Here is a 20,166-nt window from a genome sequence, read left to right as displayed (position 1 = left end):
GGTCTGACCATGCCATGCAGGTCAGCCCAACACGGATGTCTGGAATGGATCCAGCATCTTGCAAGGGGTTTCTCAGGCTACAGCTGCCCCTGGTCTCTCCAGATAGGGCCAACAGTTAGGTGGGTACCAGACACCAAAACTGTGTGTCCTGGAGATCACTGTTGCAGGAGAAAGGGACCTGCAACGGCGGAAGGGGGCACCCAAGGTCTGAATCACCCCCGGGGTGAGGGGCTTCTATCTCTCTCCATGGTGCTCAGTCCCACACAGGGATCAGGGCATGAGCTCCACGATGGGCACAGGGTGGGGATGACGGTGGAGATGTCCCAGCTTGAGGGGACACATTGCATCGTGCAAAGGGGGTGCATCTTGTGCTGGAGATGTGGTGCAGGAGCTGTCAGGGCAAGGGCTGGAGCAGGTAAATTATTAATACTGGAGAAAACCAGGCTGGCGCCCTGCCCGCCACCCGTCCAGAGGAAAAGCTGATGGTGGGAGCGGAGTTTTCACGTCCAACCTTCTCCTCTCTGCTGGGGGGCTGAGGGCTGGAGCAAGGAGCCAGCCCTGAGCCACACACGCACCCAGCCCCAAACCAGCCTCTTGCCGAGCACGTTCTCCTCCAGCCCAGCTGGTTTTGCTCCCAGCCTGCTCCGTCTGTGCACATTAAAGCGTTTTCTAGGTCTGAACTGCTTTTGGCAAGCCGGGCTTCTCTTGGCCTGTCCCTCTCCCCACCACCCTCCCCATGGTTGGCTCCCCCCATCCGCTCCCGTCTGGCTCCCGCTCCCCCTCCCCGGTCGAAGCCCTGCCAGGGCCATGGCAAATCAGCGAGAAGCCTGCGGGGCAAATCGGTACAAATGAGACCAAGCAAGAGGGTGGGGAGGGACGGTGAGGGAGGGGGGATGGCTCCTGGGCTGGCTCTTCTGTTCCCGAGTTTGATGTTTCCTGCAAACAACCCTGTAAATGCTGAGGAGCGGCTTCAGACGTGACCGGCCCCCAGCCTCGGTGGGGCTTGGGTTCCAGCCCGGGGGAAACCCCTCACCCCGCAGCCTCCTGGCCCCAAGCAGGGATCCAGCCGGGACGGGAAAGGGGGACAAGCTGTAAGTCCTGACATTTCAATCTAGTTTGGTGCTGGAATGGGGCGGGCAGCGGGTGGAAGCTGCTGACGGCAGCTGGGGTCTCACCGCAGGTCTGGGCTGGGGAATAGAAACCCACTAAGGACCTGGAGGTGGGGATATTCCACCTGCTCAAAACTGCCTTCTCCCATTGATTTTGCACTCTCACCACTCATCCCATGGTGCCTGGGTATGCCGTGCTGCAGCCAGGGGGGCAGGAGCTGATGCCAGGACATGGGATGTGCAGACTGTGGGAATGGGCTGAGACATCACCGTGTGCAGGGACACGATCATTTGCAAGGGATGCTCCTTGCTCCAACTCAGCAGGCTCTTTGCAAAGCTTATTAAAGGCGCTCAGCACCAGGGAGGTCATATGGGGCCTTTCTGCTTGGGTTGCTCTCCTAATGACATGTCCCATTGCCTGCACTGTGAATTTGCTCACGTGAGTCTCTGACAATAGGAAGTTTGGGGCAGATTTTGGATGCTTTTCCCACAACCGTGTGGTGGGTTAGAGAGGTCTGACTTTTCTTCCTGCTGGAAAATGAAGTGATGTGTCAGGAGCCTGGGCAGGTGCAGAGCATGGGTTAGTTTTAATGTATCATCTCTGTGTTGGTACAGGAATCACAGAATGATTAGGGTCGGAAAGAATCTTAAGATCATAGTCAAGAAAAGCAACGGAGACATGATAAGTATTTGCCATTGTGAAAAAGAAATAAATGGAGGGGAAGGGGGAAATTTAGCAGTAAGACAATATTATCCACAATTTTTTTCCCCTCTAAACCCCTCTTAGCGGAAGTGAAAAATAAACTGAGTGGCTGAATTAATTGTTGCAGATTAGTTATTGAAATGCTTAACGGTGCCAACCAGGAATAAAACTCCTCACACCAGAGAATGCGTGTTTACAGATATTTGGGTAATTAAAGCAAGAGGTCATGTAACGAGGAGCAGCTCACAGCAGTCAGGGCCTTCTTAAAAACAAAAAGGCAAGGAAATGGGGTCAGAAAGTCACAGATATGCAACGTGGTGTTAGCAAATCCTGGGACAGACATGGGGAGAGGTTTGCAGTGTCTGTTGTGTGCTGCCTGCATCCAGCTCTCATCCTGTCCTGCTTTTCCACCTCCACTGGGAGGATTTGCTTCCCCTCTGTCAAATCTGGGATGGGAGGTGGTGGGTGCGTCAACCCCCATCCCCTTGGGTCTTCTCACCCTTTCCTGGAGCCCCCCTGGTGTTCCAGAGCCTTGCTGGACCTGCAGGCAGTGGGGGAACCCCAGCTTGAAAGGGGAGCAGACAGAAAGTCACAGCCTTCCTGCACATGCATCCCGGGCACTTCCACAGTGGCTGCTCCCGATATCCCTGGCCTGGCACATTCCAGTGCTGCCAACTGCAGTGCCATGCAGCCCGGGACTCGCAGGACCTGTGGCACAGCACAGGTTAATGAGCTGCATTCCCACTTTATCCACCAGCTAACAGCATCCCTGTCTGAAGTCCCAGTGGCTTTGCCTCAGGTGATTCTTACTCCTGCTGGTCATTCCTTGGCTAGTACAGACCTCACTGGGTGATTTTGTGTCCAAGTGCTCCCTGCTCTGCTCAGCCTCTGTGGCATCCCTTGGCTCCCATCACCATCCTGCAGAACAAATGGTGCCCACGGTGAGGGACCAGGGGCTGAGATGCTCTCCCATTTTTGGGCAGTGAAGGAGCTGGCAAGACAGGGATCAAGAGCAGTGGGCAGCATCACTCTGGGAGCCACCTTGATCTGCATTAAGAAAAAACAACCAAACACCCTCATCAAGCACCAGGCAGAAGGCAGAGAAGTCTCTGCTGCCTGCAGGGGAGCCTGCAGCATCACAAATGTTCCTGCCTGAGACTAAATACATCTTCTGGGGAGAAATCTGCCTGCAAAGGGGATGCAAAGAGAAGCACTGGTCCCTGTGGGCCAGACTCCTCCCAGGGCTATGTGTCTCCTGCTTCCCTCCTCTGCTGGGAGCATGTTATCGTAGAATCCCAGACTGGTTTGGGTTGAAAAGGACCTTAATGCCCATCCAGTTCCAGCCCACTGCCACGGGCAGGGACACCTTCCACTAGACCAGGTTGCTCCAAGCCCCGTCCAACCTGGCCTTAAACACTGACAAGGATGGGGCATCCCTTATCCTCCAGGAATAATCAGAGTCTCTCTCCCTGACTGCTGGCCCAGAGCCAGGGTGGTCCCATTCCTGTGAGAGGGGTTCTGGCTGGTTCAGCTCCTGCACCTTCACTGGAGTCAATACCAACCACCTCTTCTGCTCTGCAATTCCCCTGTTGTTTCCTAGCTCTCCCAATCAGCAGCAAACCATCTCCCCTTGAAGATTTTATTTAGCAAGTGGAGTTGCTTGTGCTCACGTAAGGATGGAAAGGAAGAGGTTCCTAATTGGGGTTATTTTGGAATGCATTTTACAATGGGCTGGATTTCCTGGATGTGGTCACCAAACGGCACCAGTGCTGGATTACTGCATCGAACTCACCCGCAGTTTATTGTCTTGCACCTTAAATATACCCCATCCTTTGCAGTTCCTTGGTGGCCGGTGTTTGTGATGATTTAAACATCTCCCTCACTGCTGCATCCTAAAATCTCTGGCTGCAGCCAGTGTCTGGAGCTGGCAGGCGGGAGCAGGGATGAGCCTGCATCCCCCCGGGTGTGGCCACAGCACTGCAACAGCCTCCTTTTGCAGGGGTGGTTAAAATCCTGCCCTATCTCAGCCATGTTTTGGCTAAAGAGAGACTTGTTCTTTAAGAGGGGAGGGGGAACTTTTGGTGATTGCCCTGGGAGAGCCAGGATCCCAGCCAAGAAGAAGGAGGGGTGTGCTCTGTGTGTCTCCTACAACCTGCAGTCCCCTTCTCTGCCCACCCCTGCCCACCCCTGTCCTCCTGGGCGGGCAGGAGGGAGGAAGTGGTGATGAGTGCAACTGCTTGTGGGTCTGTGTCCTGAGGATGCACTAAGGCTCTTGGGCTGCAAGGAGTGATCCCAAGGGAGGGCTGGGTGGCTGCCACTCTGCTTGGGAAGCCCCCGGGGACACTGATCCATCTCAGAAAGTCCCAGTGCAGCCAAGCCATACCCCGGGCACTGCTTGCTTCACCCCACGCTCTACTGGGATGCACAGAGGTCCCTGCAGGAATGGGACGGCCCCTGTCTTGAGGTGTCCTGTGGCACAAGCAGCTCAGACTCATCAGGGAGCATGCAGGGTGGGCCAGGCTCATTGCAGTCTCTGGAAGGCTGTGAAGCAAGTCCTTGCAATCCTTTCCAGCCTTGTGGATGATGAGAAGGTGCCAGGGTGAATTTACCAGGGGCAAATCGTGCCAGAGCAGCGTGACTGCCTTCTGTGAGGAGATGGCTGACTTTCTGCCTGGATAAGGGAGGAGGAAAGGGATGTTGTTTACATGACCTTAGCAGGGCTCTTGAGAAGATTTTCTGCAGTATCCTCATGGCCAAATGGGGTAAATAAGGACAAGGTGGGTCAAAAAGTGGCTGGACTTTCCAGGCTTGGTGGGTTGTGCAACACCTGGTGGGAGAAATGGGCTGATGGTGACCTGCAGGAGCTCAGCAATGGGAAGTGCAAAGTCCTGCATCTGGGATGGAGTCACCCCATGCAGCAGGACATGTCTGGGGCTGACAGGATAAAAATCAGCCTTGCAGGAAAGGAGCCACATACATCACATGAGCAGAGCCAGAATGTTGTCAGCCAGGAGCTGGAGCAAGAGGGGAGAGGATGGGAAAGACCCTGAAGAAACCAGGAAGGGTTGAATGGGGACATGAAGACATGGACAGGGAGGTCATTTAAGGAGTGTGAAGTGTCCAAGGATAAATGGAAAGTGAAAAGGAGAATGCTTTTATGTATTGGTACTGAGGAACTTGACTGCAGTGGTTTGGGAAGGTCTTGGAGCCTTCTGGTGGGATGAGAGGTCACTAAATGTGTGGGAGGTGACAGGGCTGGGTGACCAGGAGGAAAGGAGATGTGCCACCATCCCCAGAGGTCTGCCAGATGGAAGGCTGAGAGGGGATCATAGAATCCCAGACTGGTTTGGGTTGAAAGGGACCTTAAAGCTCATCCAGTTCCAACCCCCTGCCACCGGCAGGGACACCTTCCACCAGACCAGGTTGCTCCAAGCCCTGTCCAACCTGGCCTTGAACACTGCCAGGGATGGGGCAGCCACAGCTTCTCTGGGATCCCAAAGTCCCAAGATCTCCCATCCCTGGATCTCCCAGGGCAAGCTGGCCACAAACAGTGGGATGCCAACCTGGGCTGTCAGATCAGCAAGAGAAGGAGAAACCTCTGAAGGGAAGAAACTTCAGAGGTCAAGGAAACTGGAAGAGGTTATGGAAATTTTTCATGTGCAGCGTATCATGTCCAGCATGAAGATGACTACACCAAGCACCTTCCAGCCCCTGGAACAGGAAAGACGACAGTTTGGACCTCCAGGAACCCTGCACATCACAGGCATGACACAGACTTTATCATGTAGGAGAGCTGGGCCATGCCTTCCCATTCCACCTGCATGCACTTCTTAAGCCCCACCCCCAGCTGTGTCCAGAAGTTCCTTTGTTTCTCCTGCTCCCCATGCCAGCCTTGGACACCATCTTCTCTGTGTCCCTTTGGGTGCCATGCAGCCATGCTGCTGACCCTCCCGGCTTGCACACAGCCACTTTCCCCTCTATCCAGAAGAACATTTCATTTGGAGACTGATGTTGTCCTCATAGATTTAGAGGTCTGATTGCCTTTGAGCCACTGACTCTAAGGCTGCGAGCCTCTGGTCTCCTGGGGCTCCATTAGCAGGTAGAAAAGGAGGTGGAAGAAGACATAGGAAACTCCTGTAGTGGAGCCTAGGCACAAGCTTGTGTGGGTGGTTGATATAATGTGGAGAGACAGTCTTACATCTCACCAGGACCTGCCTCTGCCCTGAAGGGCTTGCAGCAGGAAAGGCTGTGGGAGGAAAGTCTTCTGCAGTGGAAGACCCTGGTGTCTCTGGAGAGTAGCCTGGAGGCTGTGACGGCCTGATCTCATCTCTCAAGGAGCCTGTGAGTTGTGCTGTGTGTGTCACAGGCAGAAGACAATGACTCCAACCCATTGTCACTTGGTTGAACGCTTGCTTCCATGCGTGCTTCTCATAGGGTTGCCCCAGGGAGTCTTCAGGCTAACTGCGATTCAGGGATAGAGAGCTGCTTTCTGGGGGTGGAGGCTGGAGGCAGAGGAACTCAGGAGAGGCCAGAGACATAGAAACAACTCTTGAACAAGTGTACAAAAGGAAGGTTTTGACCCAAAATTAGGGAAGACTTGTATGTGTGAACTGGGTCCGGCACACAGCAGGAGTGAGTTCAGCTGGTCTGAAGGGCACTCCAAAGCTGGGCAGGGATCCCAGGAAGCCTGCACCTCAAAAGGCAGCAGTACTCATGAAGGTGGAGCCACCTCACATCTGGGCTGGTGTTTAGAAAGAGCTACAGAGTGGCTTTGGGTCTGCAGGTGGCCCTCAACCAAAAGCTCTCCATGAAGGAAATGTAAACTTTCCCAACCTGAAACTCCAGATCACTCCAAATGCTGAAAAACTTAAGGATGGGAATCCAAATGCTGTCAGATTTGTAGACATGACTCTAACTTTGCCTTGGGCAGGGATGTGAAGCACGTGGTTTGGTGACCCCACACACGGAGACATTCAACTGGTGATGAAGAACCTGCCAAGCAGCTGAGCCATTCTGAGCTATGAGTGCTGGGTGGGCAGAGGTGGAAGGATTGGCAGTATGGGGTAGATGGGAAGCCCCAGGCCTTTCTGGAGACATTATGTGGCTCCGAAGAGAAGAGGTTTTGGTGCAACTGTTGACTGAACCAGAGGAAGGCATATCTCGAGGTGGAAACAGCTTCAAAGCCGCTGAGGCAGAGGGATCTGGGTGGCCTCACACAGTCCCTTTACAAGAGCAGTTCAGTACAGAGCTGTTGTGTGGGGTGAGGCTCAGGATAGCTCCCACACCTGGGAGCCAGGCCTCCCTCCCCTTGTTCAGTGCCTGCTGCTTTGCTGTGGCCAATTGCCCTCATCCCAGATGCCAATAAAACGCTTAAAAGCTCAAATCACAGCACCCCAGGCTAAGAAATCAAAAAGGGACCCGATAGCTGCTAATAGCCAAGCGGCCCCTGCGGCAAAGCATGTAAAGTGGAAAAGTGGTTTGCATTGATCAGCAACTCCCTGCAATGCCTCTCTGACTATTCCAGGAGGGATAAATACCAGGGGAAGCACCAGAATGGAAAAGTCCGGGTAATGGCAGGAAAGGGATGACTTTGTGTGAGATCCCATGGAAAAGGTATCCTCCTCCTGCTCCCCACTGGACCATCCTGGCTAGTTGGGTGATGGGGGCAGCATGCTCCCTGCCATGGCAATGCCAGGACCACGTTGCCTGGTGTGATACTGAGCTCCAAAGCAACCTTGACAGCCCAGAAGGAAGTAGCTGGATGGACATAGGTACAGAAGAGTTGCCCCTGCAGTTGGTTCTGGGTGTGCTGGGGACTGCAAATGAATTCCCACCCACGTGGGGTAGGACCAGCTCACAGGAGCCCTCTGTGGCAAGACAAGGTATGAGGCAGGAGGTTCATCCCAGCATCACTGAGTGAAGAACTTCAGCGCCTTTCTTGAGCCCCTTCCTCCATGCCATGTCCTACAGCCATCTGGGAAAGGTTGAGGGCAGCCAATTTCCATGGGAGTGTTGCAGCTTCCTGGCAGCCTAAAGGCAGTACTGGAGGACTCAGAGGACAGCAGCAAAGGAAAGAAATTGGTTTGAGAGATGGGGTCTTTGCTGCAGCCAGAAAAGCTCTTGGGGGTCTGCAAAAGCAGACCAGGGCAAGTTCACAGTAGCAGAGCTGCTCTGATGGACACACATGCTGCAGGAGACCTGTCTTTGAACCAGACTGCTGCACTTCAAGAGTGGTTTTGTCTCCTCCCCTGAAAGGTGGGCACTGGCATGCCTATCTATGGGTGCAGAGGGCTGCAGGGTGGGTTGGGCGTTGACAAAGGAACCCACCAGACCAAGCCCCTTCCTCCAAATGGCTGCTGCAGACCAGGAAGAGACTCAGGGAAGGGGAAGAGGTCTGGAAGGGTTTGGCCCTATGTCCAGCTCCAGCCTGGAAAGGAGAGGGTGAAGCAGGGGTGTGATGGTGAACTGTGTGCCTGAAGGGTGGACATGGACTGTGGCTGCTGCTTCCTCCAGCCAAAGACTGGGGACCAACAAGCCCAGGAAGCTGGAGGATGAAGCTCTGTGGTATGCTGAGAGGATGCTTTGGGGGCTGAACATCTCCACAGCTTCAACTGAAACATGCTGCATATAGCAACACCCATCCTGCTGTAGGGATGTGCTGTGATGGATATGAGGTTAGGAAAACTGGAGCAGCACCATAGATGCTTGCCGTGCATCGTGGGGATCTGCTTTTGACTATTAGAGACATGAGCTAGATTTTTCAGCCTGGAGAAGGCTCTGAGAACACCTTAGAGCAGTTGCCAGTGCCTAAAGGGGCTACAAGAAAGCTGGAGAGGGGCTTTGAGCAAGGGCCTACAGGGACAGGACAAGAGGGAATGGCTTTAACCTGACAGAGGGGAGACTGAGATGCGCTCTTAGGCAGAAGTTCTTCCCTGTGAGGGTGCTGAGGCGCTGGCACAGGGTGCCCAGAGAAGCTGTGGCTGCCCCATCCCTGGCAGTGTTCAAGGCCAGGTTGGACGGGGCTTGGCACAACCTGCTCTAGTGGAAGGTCTCCCTGCCCGTGGCAGGGGCTGGAACTGGGTGAGCTTTAAGGTCCCTTCCAGCCCAAACCAGTCTGGGATTTTATGATTCTAAAACTGAAGCAGCACCATAGATGCTTGCTGCACATCCTGGGAATCTGTTTTTGACTGTTATTAGAGACATGAATGGACATTTGATGCATTGAAGCTCAGTTGCCTCAATGGTTGTGTGCATTTCCCTACATCCCTGTAACTGCAGCTCAGGCTGGGGCTGGGATTTAAGTAGTGGAGCACTGGGGAGTAAGTTCTCTTTCCTGGGCACCTCTCCCTTCTTCCTTCCCTTTGTCTCTCCCTCTCTTTCTTCTCCCCTTGTCTGCTCCCTCCATATGACCATGCCTGCTCCCCGCGGCATTCCCGGGTTGGAGAGCAGGGATGCTGCAATTCCCAGGCACAGGTGCTGTGTCCCCAGTGTACACTGCCCGCAGGCACGGCCCCGCCGCCGCGGCTGACAGCCCACTGGAAATAATGTGTTATGGCAGAGAGAGACTCAGCAGACCACAAAGATCTGCTGGTGCGGGAACTGCTCAGCAACCAGGAGCTGCTGCGCCTGGCTCCCAGCTCCGGGGATGCCTCCGCTCCGGCACATCTTGCCTGGCTCACGCTTCCCACTTGTTCCCTTTCCTTTTCTTTGCTTTTTCCTATTCTCTTCCCTTTCTGTTCCTTTCCACAGAGTTAGGGAGGTGGGGTCACTCTCTTCTCCCAAAGAACAAGTGACGGGACAAGAGGAAACAGCCTCAAGCTGCGCCACGGGAGGTTTTCACTGGATATTAGGAACAGTGTCTTCCCCAAAGGGTGCTCAGGCATTGGAACAGGCTGTCCAGGGCAGTGGTGGAGTCTCTGTCCCTGGAAGCATTCACAAACCCTGTAGATGAGGCCCTCAGTGATACGGTTTAGTGGTGGCCTTGGCAGCTCTGGGGAACTGTTGGACATGATGATCTTAAAGGTCTTTTCCACCCTGGTTGATTCTATGATTCCATGAAGCAAACTGCCTGTCCCCATGTCGGACGTCTCAATGGCACCACCGGGCACAGGAGGGGAACAAACACCTTTCACAGAAGCACTGGAGGAGGAGGATCAGGTGTGCAGGAATGGAACAACCAGTTCCAGTCTCCCAGCAAAGATTTAATCTGCCTCTGGCGTATAAACAGCAAATGATGTTTGTTCAACTGACCTGCAAACAGGCGCCATGCATCACAGCAGAGCCGAGGCACCCAACTCCTGGCTCAGCCCTTCTTTGTTTCTTGTCCTTTGGGGGGGGGGGGGGGGAAGGGGCAAGGGATGAGGGTACGGGGCAGCATGCTCGGGGCACCACAGGCTCGGTGGCTGGAGCCAGGGAATGATGCTTGCTTCCACCCCACTGCATCCTTTCTGCTGTCCTGAGAGCCGCAGAGTGTGTGCAGAGCACTCCCAGCTCAGAGGCCTGACGCACACAGAAGTCAAGGACAAGCGTGTCCCTCCAGGCAGGCTGTCACTCACTGGGAGAACCTGCAGGCAGGAGGCCCTGAGCCAAGGGAGAGATTAGCCCTGGCTGGTGCAGGTCAGATCTGCACCCCTGGAGCTCCTGCAGCATCCCGGGGGACACGGGTTCATTACAAGGGGACATTTTTGCCTATTTTCTGCAAGAGCAGATCTTAGCAGCAGGGTCAGATTCCAGTTCAAGTGACATGTGGGCACGCAGTGGGCTGTCTCCAAACACTGCCTGCAGCTCAGCCTCCCCTGCAGCCTCCTGCACTGCACCGGGGAAGCCACAGCACAGCTTGTTCCTTTTCCCTGTCACAGGCAGGAGAAAGTCTCTGCTGTTTGATGACAAACAAGACCTCAGAAAGAAAGTGGAAAAGGTCCTATGTAGGTAATTCCCTCACCACCCTCCCAGAGGAAGGTGATGCTCTTGGTGCTGGTGGTGAGGAGGGTGGGTAGCAGAACATGGACCATCCTTCAGCCCAGCACAGCCATCTCCTGGGCATGGGGCTGGTGGGACTGTCTCCAGGGCTACTGCTCCTTTGGGGTACATGGCATTCCAGGCTGTGGCCAGAGCAAACATGTGTACCGAGAGTGGGATACTCAGGGGAGGAAATCTGGGGCTCTGGGGTGATCAGCCAGCCCCAAGGACATGGGATCATGGCAAGCAGCTGCCTGCAGCAGGTGTGCACCCGGCCTTGGGAGGTGGAGAGCATCACGGGGCTGCATGGCAATAGTCCCTTCCCTGCCCATCCCTCTCTGATCCCAGCTTTTCAGCCCTGCTGTGCCTGTCCCTGCTGGGAGCTGCATGTGCCTCCCAGATTACATGCAGCAGGATGCAGGCTATGGCTGGGCTGAGCACACTCCATTCTGGGGGGGAGCAATGACCATTGTCAGGTCCTTGAGCCACTGCCTGAACTGATCTCTGGGCAGCTCCTGGTCCTGGTGCCCAAAGCTGCAGCATGCCCCATTGTGTGCCTTTCCCACCCCTCACAGTGTGTCTCCTCCCCAGAAGCTGGGAAGCTGAATGGCTCCAGCTGGAGATGGAGATGCTGCTACTCCTTCCCCTTTCCTGGGCTGTGCGTCCCCGCACCAGCCTGGCTATCTGGTCTCCTGTGGCAGAGCTCTGCCCTGGGAACTGCCACATGGGGGAATTATTTTGTCTGTGAGAAATGAGCCCCACCACACAGAATGAGCCCTCAAATCCACTGCCTTCCCCAGGAGGAATGCAGGTTTTGTTCTAATAGGGAAGAAGCTGGCACGTTCCTCCAGGGCAGAGCAGTGTCTGGAGGGGTGACGCAGGCATATGCATCCATGTTGGTGCTCTGTGACTCCAGGAGATGCTGCTTGGCCATCTGTGAAGAAGCCCAGTTCCATAAGTGTGGATCCTATTGAGATCTGGGTCCTCTGGGAAGCAAGGAGCTGGGGTGCTGTGTTTCCCTGCCTGCTCCAGCAGGGACAGGCTGCAAGACCAGCACAACCCACAAGGACCAACATTGTCAGATGTCTGGATGTGCTCCAGACATTTCATCCCTGGGGAAGACTGAAATTGGAATTGGGAACCCGGAACTGGGAGGGGTGTTTTATCCCAGGATGTATTCCCAGGCTGGATTATGCCTGTCCTGCCACAGGACAGGGCCAGCCCTGTGCTGCCAGGGAGGCAGGACTGCCCTTCTAGCATCAATGCCAGGTTAAAGTCAGTCAGTCAGTTAGCAGCTTCTCCCCATCCAGTGTGTCCATCTGACTGTCCTTTTTGCACTATGACTGCACATTGAGGGTTTCAGGTATCCTCACTGAGCCCAGCTCTGTGCTACTTTTGGAACATTCTGAGCTTTGGAACATCTCTGTTGGCTCCGGCACTAAGGCACCCCAGGGGATGCCAAAGCTGCATAGGTCAGTGTCCAGCTCAGTGTCCAGGGCTGCTGATGGGTTTCTTCTGTTGTTCCCTGTCCTCAGCAGGGAAATGGTCTCTGGGCTGGAGCAAGTCCCTGAGTGCTTCTGTGTCACCTCGAGGAGGTTTAGCTCCAATGCCTTTAATAGTGTTTGTTTTCCTTTCCCTTGGGGTGATTTGACAGAAGAGGGTTAATAATGGGCCCAGCAATGGGGTTTGGGCAAAAGTTCCACCACTAGCCTGGGTTTAAATCCCAACCACAGGAGCTCCAGAATGAGGTGCCAGCAGCTCCACTTCTGGGGCCAGGAGGTGCCCATGGAGCTCCAGGCGCAGCTCACAGCTCCATGCTGTCCTTCTTCCAGAGTACACAGTGGTTCCCAGAGAGGTGTGGGAAGATCAACGCACTGTGCCCCTCTGTTCCCACCAGGAGCCATCTCCAGGCACCCACCGCCATGTCTAAGGACGATGTGGGCTGCAAGTTGACCTCGGTCTACAAGCACAAGGAGAGGAAGCCGAAAAAGCCTCACTATATCCCGAGGCCATGGGGCAAGCCATACAACTACAAATGTTTCCAGTGCCCCTTCACCTGCATGGAGAAGTCCCACCTCTACAACCACATGAAGTACAGCCTGTGCAAGAACTCCCTCTCCCTCCTCATCGAGTCCGACTGGCCCTACAAGAAGGGCAACCTGCTGCACCCGGAGCTGCGGTTGCTGCACGCAGCGGAGACCTCCCGCCTGCGTGGGGACGAGCAGGAGACCTGCGACTCCTCGGCCACGTCGGGAGGGCCAGTGAGGACCAAGCAGAACATCAGGGACAGCCACGAGGACCAGCCAATTTCAGGGGTGGACATCCTGCCTGCTGGTGAGGGGGCTGGTGAAGAAGGTGGCCAGTTCCAGGAGGAGGAGGATGATGTTGCTGGCCTCTTGAGGGAGATGGATGCAGGGGAGAAGAAGGAGAAAACGGTGGAGTCAGGTTGCCAAGGTGACCCAACTGAACCAGAAGTGAGTACTTTGGTCTTGGGTTTCAAGAACAAGAGGGACAAGCCTTGCAAGGAGGTGGAGCCCGACTTCATCATCACAGATGTCTTCTCCCTCAAGAACCACGTCATGAAAAGCAGGGAAATGGCCTCCCCAGACCTAGATACAAAGCCAAAGCATTGCAAAGTGCCAAAGAAATGCCTGACCAGCAGTGGCATCCTCATGGAGCAGTGGAAACTGGTGGCAAATGGGCAAAGGAGGAACACACCTGAGGTCTCCTCACCTTGTACTGACAGCAACATCATCCCATGCTACCCCCCTCCGGCCTACAGCGACTATCACGAACCTCAGGGCCTCAACCTCTCACTGCTGGGTATTAACTACCCATTAAACCCCAGCCTCTTCTCCTACCTGAGCCCCACCATGGCCAACAGTACTACAACACACCAACACTTGGCTCAGCTGCCCTTTCTGGCCTCCACAGCCCAGCTGATGCACCCACATGCTTCCCAGTTCCAGCCTCTGCAGAGCCCTGAGCGCTCAGCCTTCCTGCCCCGCTTCTACTACCCCTTGCTCTTCGAGCACACCTTTGGCTCCACTGAAAGTAAGATGCCCTCCAGCAAGCCAGAAGCCCAGCAGCTGATGGGCTCTGTCATGCCCACACCAAGCCAAGCCAAACCTCCCAGTGAGCCAACCAAACCAGGGCTGCTGAAGGTCCCAGTTCTGAAGACGGGTTTTCCTTGGTCCAAAGGTGTCAGAGATGAGCCAGCCTCCGAGCTCAGCCACCCTGCCATGCTGGGGCAGGAGGAAGAGGAGAAATGGTTGTGCCAGGAGAAGGAGAGCAACCCTGCACTGGGCCTCAGCAGCCTACGCAAAAAGCCATCTGCTGACATCTACCAAAACATGGTGGGAATAAAGGATGGTCCTTTTGCCCCCAGCAGCGTCCGGAAGACAGAGCTACCAGTGGTGACCTGTCTGGAGAACACCAGCCCTCCGGGCAACTCCCTGAAGAGGAAGTTCTCTGCCAGTGGGCTGGATTTGATAGGACCTGAAAGGCTGATGCCTGGAAAACTCAGCTACCAGAGCAGGTAAATTGCCTGTGATCTCTCTGACTCCTCCTCACATCTTCATACCCTATCATATTACTGATTCCCCCACTTGGCTCCATGAGAGGAGTCTCCAAGGGCAGGGCACACTCCAAGCTCGTGGGTCCATACCACACCTGAGCAGGGCTTTCTGCCCTTCTGGATCAAAGGATCTGGGTGATGCCACCACTTGCTGTCCTTCACTGTCCCCTGTTTCATATGGAGCCAGCAATGGTGTGGTGTCAGTGTGGTGTGGACCTGTGCTCTCCAGGCACCAGGGAACCTCCTCTTGGGTTTCCAGCTATCCCAGGGTTGCTGGAACAGTCATTGCCTATTTTTAAACACAGGCTTTTGCATTCCTTTGATTTGCCCTCTGGTTCCAAAGCCCAGAGGGAGGGTCACATTTCCAAACATCTCCTTTTACCTGGGGCTAGAAATGTGCACTGCTCTTTTGAACAGTTTCAGTTCCTCTCTTGGCTGTGCACGTCCAGCTGTGCTCCAAGAAGATGTCACTGTAAAACCTTTTGGGTTGGCCCCTGGCACCTGGAAGAGCTTTCTTAGGAGAAGCTCTCAATGTTTTTTTATCTCCACCTGCCTCTTCCCTGATCTCAGGCTGGCTGGAGACATTCTCTCCAACTGGGCTTTCAGGATTCTAGGGTGGTCATTTCCATCACTGTTCTCCAGTGGCCCAAGAAGATGGGAGAACCCAGGACTGGCCAGCTGAGCTGGGGTCACATCAACACCATCTCCCCAGGCTGGCCTCTCCCTTTGTTGGTGGGTGTCATGAAATAGCCTGTGTCAGGGTCTATGGGAAGTTCCTGGGAGAACAATGCCGGGAGCAGGTCCAGTCAGGGCTCTGCATGTTCAGACCAAAGCCCTTCCTGGAAGGGCCTCAGCAGGTAGTGTTGCAGCCCTGGCTGAACCCGGTGATGCTGGCCCTGCACATAGGCCCAAGGATTTTCCTATCTCTTTCCCTACTGACTGTATCCATTTCCTCTCTGCAGTGTTTCAAGGGACAACCCTGGCCACATCCCCAAAGCCCTGAGCCACTGGCACATGGAGGTCTTTGCAGGACAACCTGAGGAACTAGAGAGGGCCAACAACACTGAAGTTCTTCCCCCTGTGAGTGATGGCCTGGACCATGGCTCCTGCAAGCAGAGCAGACCACAAGAGACTTCTGCCACCATGACAGACTCTGAGGCCACAAATGTGCTTATAGGGGAGCTGTCCAAAACCTTAGAGGAGTATCAAGAGGTGGAGAAGAAACTCTCTGATCTGGCGAAAGAGGACACCCCTGGGCAAAAGGAGCTGAGGGACCAGCTGGTCAAAATCCGAAGGGAGCTCTACCACATCCACCAGGCAATGGAGAAAGCCACCAAACCCCATGAGGGACCTCTGGACCTCTCGGTGAAGAGATCTTCAGAAGGCCTGGAGAAGGTCCAGCAGGCCAAGAAGGAGCCCTGCAACATGAGCTTGGGAAGTGAGAAGCTCCACATTAAAGACCAAGGGGCCCTCAAATGTACAGCCCCCGGGGAGGCTGAAGACGGGGGAGAGCTGCCAAAGTGCCTCCTCGAGGCTGAGAACAAAACCATCGACCTGCTGATAAAGATGAGCCGCTCCGAGAGCCTGCGGGCATCCTCCTCGGAAGCACACCTGGGTGCTGTCATCAAAGCTGAGGTCCTGCCCCTCACCATGCCCCTCGAGCTCCGGAGCGTGATGGAGCCCTACTACAGCCGTACCACCAAGTGCGAGGCTGACTCCAGCGTCCTGCTGTGCTCCGATGGCAGGTCCAGCACCAGCCAGGGCCCTCAGCTCCCGGTCCCCACTGAGGACATGCCGCTGGGCTGCCGGGCCATGCAGCGCTCCCTGTCCTGCAGCCTTCCCAGTGAGACAGACACAGGCTGTGTTCACAGCCCTCTGCATGCTGACCCCTAAGTCCACCTCGCTCGAAAGCCCCTGGATCTCACTGACCACCTCATGCTTCACCTTCCCAGTCTCCCACCTCTCCACTCTCCCTCTCCCCCACGGATAAAAGCTTAACCACTACCTGGCTGGGGACACATTGCTTGGGGTCCCAGCCAGCTCCCCGAGATGACCCCACAAAGTGTAAAAAGCCAGTCCCTGTCCTACCCCACTGTCAAAGACGGTGCTGCTGGCTCTGCATGCTCCACAGCCTCAGCTCCCTGGTCCTGGAGCTCCCTTGGAAAGGGAAGTCACTGGCAGGCAAAATAAGAAAGGCGCTGAAAGCACCGAGCTTCCAGAAGAAGGGTCATCCAGCCCTCTCATCAGAGACACTCAGGGAGTTCTGCAGCCCACCTGCCATGGGTAGATACCAGACAGGGTATATGGAAGGCCAAGCCTCAATCCAGCCATGGTTGCGCTGAAGCAGACTGTCCCTGTCACCTTGTACAGAGCAAAGACACAATGGCTTCAACCCATGGTGGATTGAGGGTCACAGCAGGGAATCGGATGTGCAGCTGGACTGACCCAGAGTCCACGTACTTCTCACACTATGAAGACAAGAACATCCTCCCAGCCACAATGACAAGATATCACAGAAACCACTTTGCCACAGCTCCACACCTGGGTCTGAGCTCTCCTGTCACGTGTCGGGGGCCACTGGGTTGTAGGAACTTTTCCTTTCCATCAGTCCCCCGGTGTCTGGCTTCTTCTTTTGCCTTTCCACAGAAGGGACCTTCCCTGCCTCTGCACCAATGGCCTTTCCCATGCAGACGTAATGCATGTTCCTTACAAAGGCCCCAGTCCTGCAGAGCTCCCATGAGCTCTTGCCCACTAGTCCTAATCTCCAAATGATGACACATGGGACAGCAAAATGGGTGAGATGATGCTGCCATGAACCTCACAGCTCAAGGGACAAAAACCCTAAAGTCAGCTGTGAAGGGACAAAGCTAGACCAATGCTGAGTGGCAACCCCTCAGCCAGAGCACTGGAGAGCAACCACCCGGGGCAGATGCCTGCTCCTTGTAGGACCCATTGCTGTCCCAAAAGGCCACCTTCTCCCTATGCTCACTGCGGGCTCTTGCCTCCGATAGGCAAACTGGTACCCACCGCAGGGCAGTGACACCTCCTGTCCCCTGCCACCCTGCTGAGCAGCATCTGCTCTGGCTCAGGATGTCCCCATGCTTGGGCCAGCATATCTTGGGCTCCCTCCCACTGTGTCAGGTATAATCGGCTTGCCTCAGCTTGGAAAAGCTGGGCATCCTCTCTTCTCCCATCCACTCTCCTGTTCAGGAGGTGGTGGGGTCTCCTGTTAGCACCAAAGGCCTTCACTGACTTGACCTGGTGGCAATGAGAAGAGCCAGGATGGAGACAGGAGGGCAGGACAAAGAGGACAGCAAGCAAAGGCACAAATAAGGGACCTACACAGTACAGCAAGGGAGCTTTAGACATTGGCTTTTCTCTGGATATAAAGTGGAGAATCCTACTTTGGATGCCTAAGAAGGCAAACCCACATGTCAGACCTAGGATCCACAAGTACTTTGATGGACCCAGGCACAGAAGAGCCGGCTCTTCTCATGTGATTGCTCTCTGGACAAAGCTTCCACCTCATCGGAAGGGTTTATTTCTCACTCAAGGACTTTGCTTAGGGCACACAGGGAGATGGTGCTGGGCCTTTCTTTCTGGGTATGAACAGTGCTGTCATCTTTGGATGGTGTAAGACCATCAGCAGAGCAGTCCTCTCCACATCAAGCACCTTGCTCACATCACCCACTCCCAACAGCCTGCCAGTCTTTGGAACCTCTTCTGCCACTCTCTGCCCCCCGCGTCACCCTGTGCCCCCCTGTCACCTTGTGGCCCCCTGTCACCCACCCCTCTGCAGCTCACTTGCTCACACAGCTGCTGTCCCCCATGCCAGCACATCCCTGTTCCTGCATCTCAGGGCTCCCTACTGTCCCCACACCACCTTCTTTGTGCATCTTTCATGCCAGGACCATCATCCAGTACACAGAAAAGCACCCACAGGCACAGCAAAGAAGCTGGATCCCCATTTTCCCATGAAATCCTTCCTTGCCCACCCAGCCTTTACCTCCTCTGAGGAACAACCAGATGTGTAGGTCCCTCACACACCCAGGAACCCCATCTTATCCCAGCCCCAAGCATCACACTATTTTTCTTGGCAGATCCCCATCTGAACGTGGGAACCTCAAAGGTCTAAGGCACCAGAGGGGTAGCTGAAATCTGACCAGCAGCCCTGGGCTTCAGCAGTGCCCAAACCACTAGGCAGTGCTGCCTTTCACCCCTCTTAAGCTGAGATGTTGTCTGCACATGAGCCACCTCTCCCTCCCCAGCCCTTGACTCCATCCTGCCACCCTGAGCTGGGATGTTTGGAAGCTGCCCTGCTCCATGGTGCCCATGGCTGAGAGCTGGGCACCTCTCCCATGAATGGAGCCAGCACCAGCATCCACGAGCCATCCACCATCACTCTCCACGTCACTCCTGGAAGCCGGGGGGTGAGTTGAAGGTGGGGGCTGATCACACAGTATTTATTGTTCACAGTTTTACGAATGTACAAAACAAAAACCAAACCATTAAAGAGAAAAACCTCCGAGTGGGAGTTGCTGCTGTCTGCTCTTTTCTGCTATTCAGGGAGCTCTGCCTGCTCTGGTGGGTACTGCAGCAGTCCCATAAAGCCAAGAGTGTCCTAATTCCTCCTGCAGAATCCCTGCATACACACACAGCCTTTTCCTTTGGCAAGAAGCATCCAACTCCATGGGGCTGCAGCACCTGCGTCCTGGTGGAGGGAAGAGCAGAAAAGGGGGTGTGAGGCCAAGTTCCACATTCCCCGTGCCACCCTGCCACCTGCCTGTGCATCCTGTCCCTGGGGTGCTGGTGGCACCTCCTCTCTGCCCTGCCATGGACTGCCAAGGGCAGTCCCCAGCCCAGGTGACTCCTGCCTGTGGGCCACCAGGGTGGAACCTTCAGGAGGTGGCTGAGCTGGTGGCACAATTGCAGTTGAAAAGATGGAAGCATTTACCTTTGCATTTAAATAATGGATGGGAGTTGAACTACCGGGGTGGCTTATCCAGCCTGCAATCTGCACCCCCAGGGCCCTCAGGCCACTCCAGTGCAGGGCCCATTACACGGCTATTTGGTCACCCTAGGGCATCTGATAGCGAGCCATTACCTGCCCTTTATGGCAGACCCACCTGATAGACATCTTTCTTGGCCATGGTTGACCAAAGTCACCCTATTTGCATGTCCCCTCGACTTCCCTGCCAAGCCAAGCCCCTTCCCATTGGCAGCTGGAGGATCCAGCCAAGTCCCTGCCCTGATGGAGCCAGCAGCCCCCCTTCTCCCAGGCTTGGAGGACGTGGGGTCACAGCAGGTCCCCAGCACAGCTCCTGGTCAATGGAGCTGCAAAACTTTTATGGGTTTCTAACCCCAGGTGGGTACAGCTGCTCCTGCTCAAGTATTCCTTGTCCTCCGGGTTCAGGAGCAAAGGAACGCTCAGGGATTGGGAGGAGGGCAAGTTTCCTACTAAACAAACCCTCAGGGAAGGCTTATCTTGGGTAAGGCAGTGGAAGGAACAATTTCAAGGTTCCTTGTTGCTCTCCCTGTCCCCTTGGCACAAGGACGTGGCCCCAGGGAAGCTGAGAGCAGAGGACACTGAGGGTGGGTTTGTTGTTTTCCAGCCACACTGGTGTGGCTGTGAGCTTAGCTCCCTGTGCTGCTGGGGTCAACATCAAGGGGAGACAGCACAGGGACAGCCCAGGCACCTGGGGACACAGGGATGGGGCCACAGGTTGTGGTGAAGGATGTCACGTCAGGCTGCTTCTCATGAGCAGGGCAGCCCCAAGCATGAAGTAAGAGCATCCCAGAAACCCCATAAAAATGCTGTG

The 20,166-nt window shown here is 55.1% G+C and overlaps 1 protein-coding gene across 1 annotated transcript; it reads left to right on the top strand.

Annotated features, from left to right (window-relative positions):
- The first annotated feature begins 524 nt into the window (after nucleotides 1-524).
- On the top strand, nucleotides 525-18,875 carry PRR35 (proline rich 35). Its single transcript, XM_061473485.1, has 3 exons — nucleotides 525-1,091; nucleotides 12,603-14,308; nucleotides 15,310-18,875. The coding sequence occupies exons 2-3, from the start codon at nucleotides 12,693-12,695 to the stop codon at nucleotides 16,238-16,240; spliced, it is 2,547 nt and encodes an 848-aa protein (XP_061329469.1). The 5' UTR covers nucleotides 525-1,091; nucleotides 12,603-12,692; the 3' UTR covers nucleotides 16,241-18,875.
- Nucleotides 18,876-20,166: the final 1,291 nt, after the last annotated feature.

The sequence above is a fragment of the Pezoporus flaviventris genome, unplaced genomic scaffold (genome assembly GCF_033815535.1).
Source record: "Pezoporus flaviventris isolate CSIRO_AGI_PZ_B2104156 unplaced genomic scaffold, CSIRO_AGI_Pfla_v1 ptg000078l, whole genome shotgun sequence".
In the NCBI taxonomy this organism is placed as follows: domain Eukaryota; kingdom Metazoa; phylum Chordata; class Aves; order Psittaciformes; family Psittacidae; genus Pezoporus; species Pezoporus flaviventris.
This window is presented reverse-complemented; position numbering and strand designations above follow the sequence as displayed.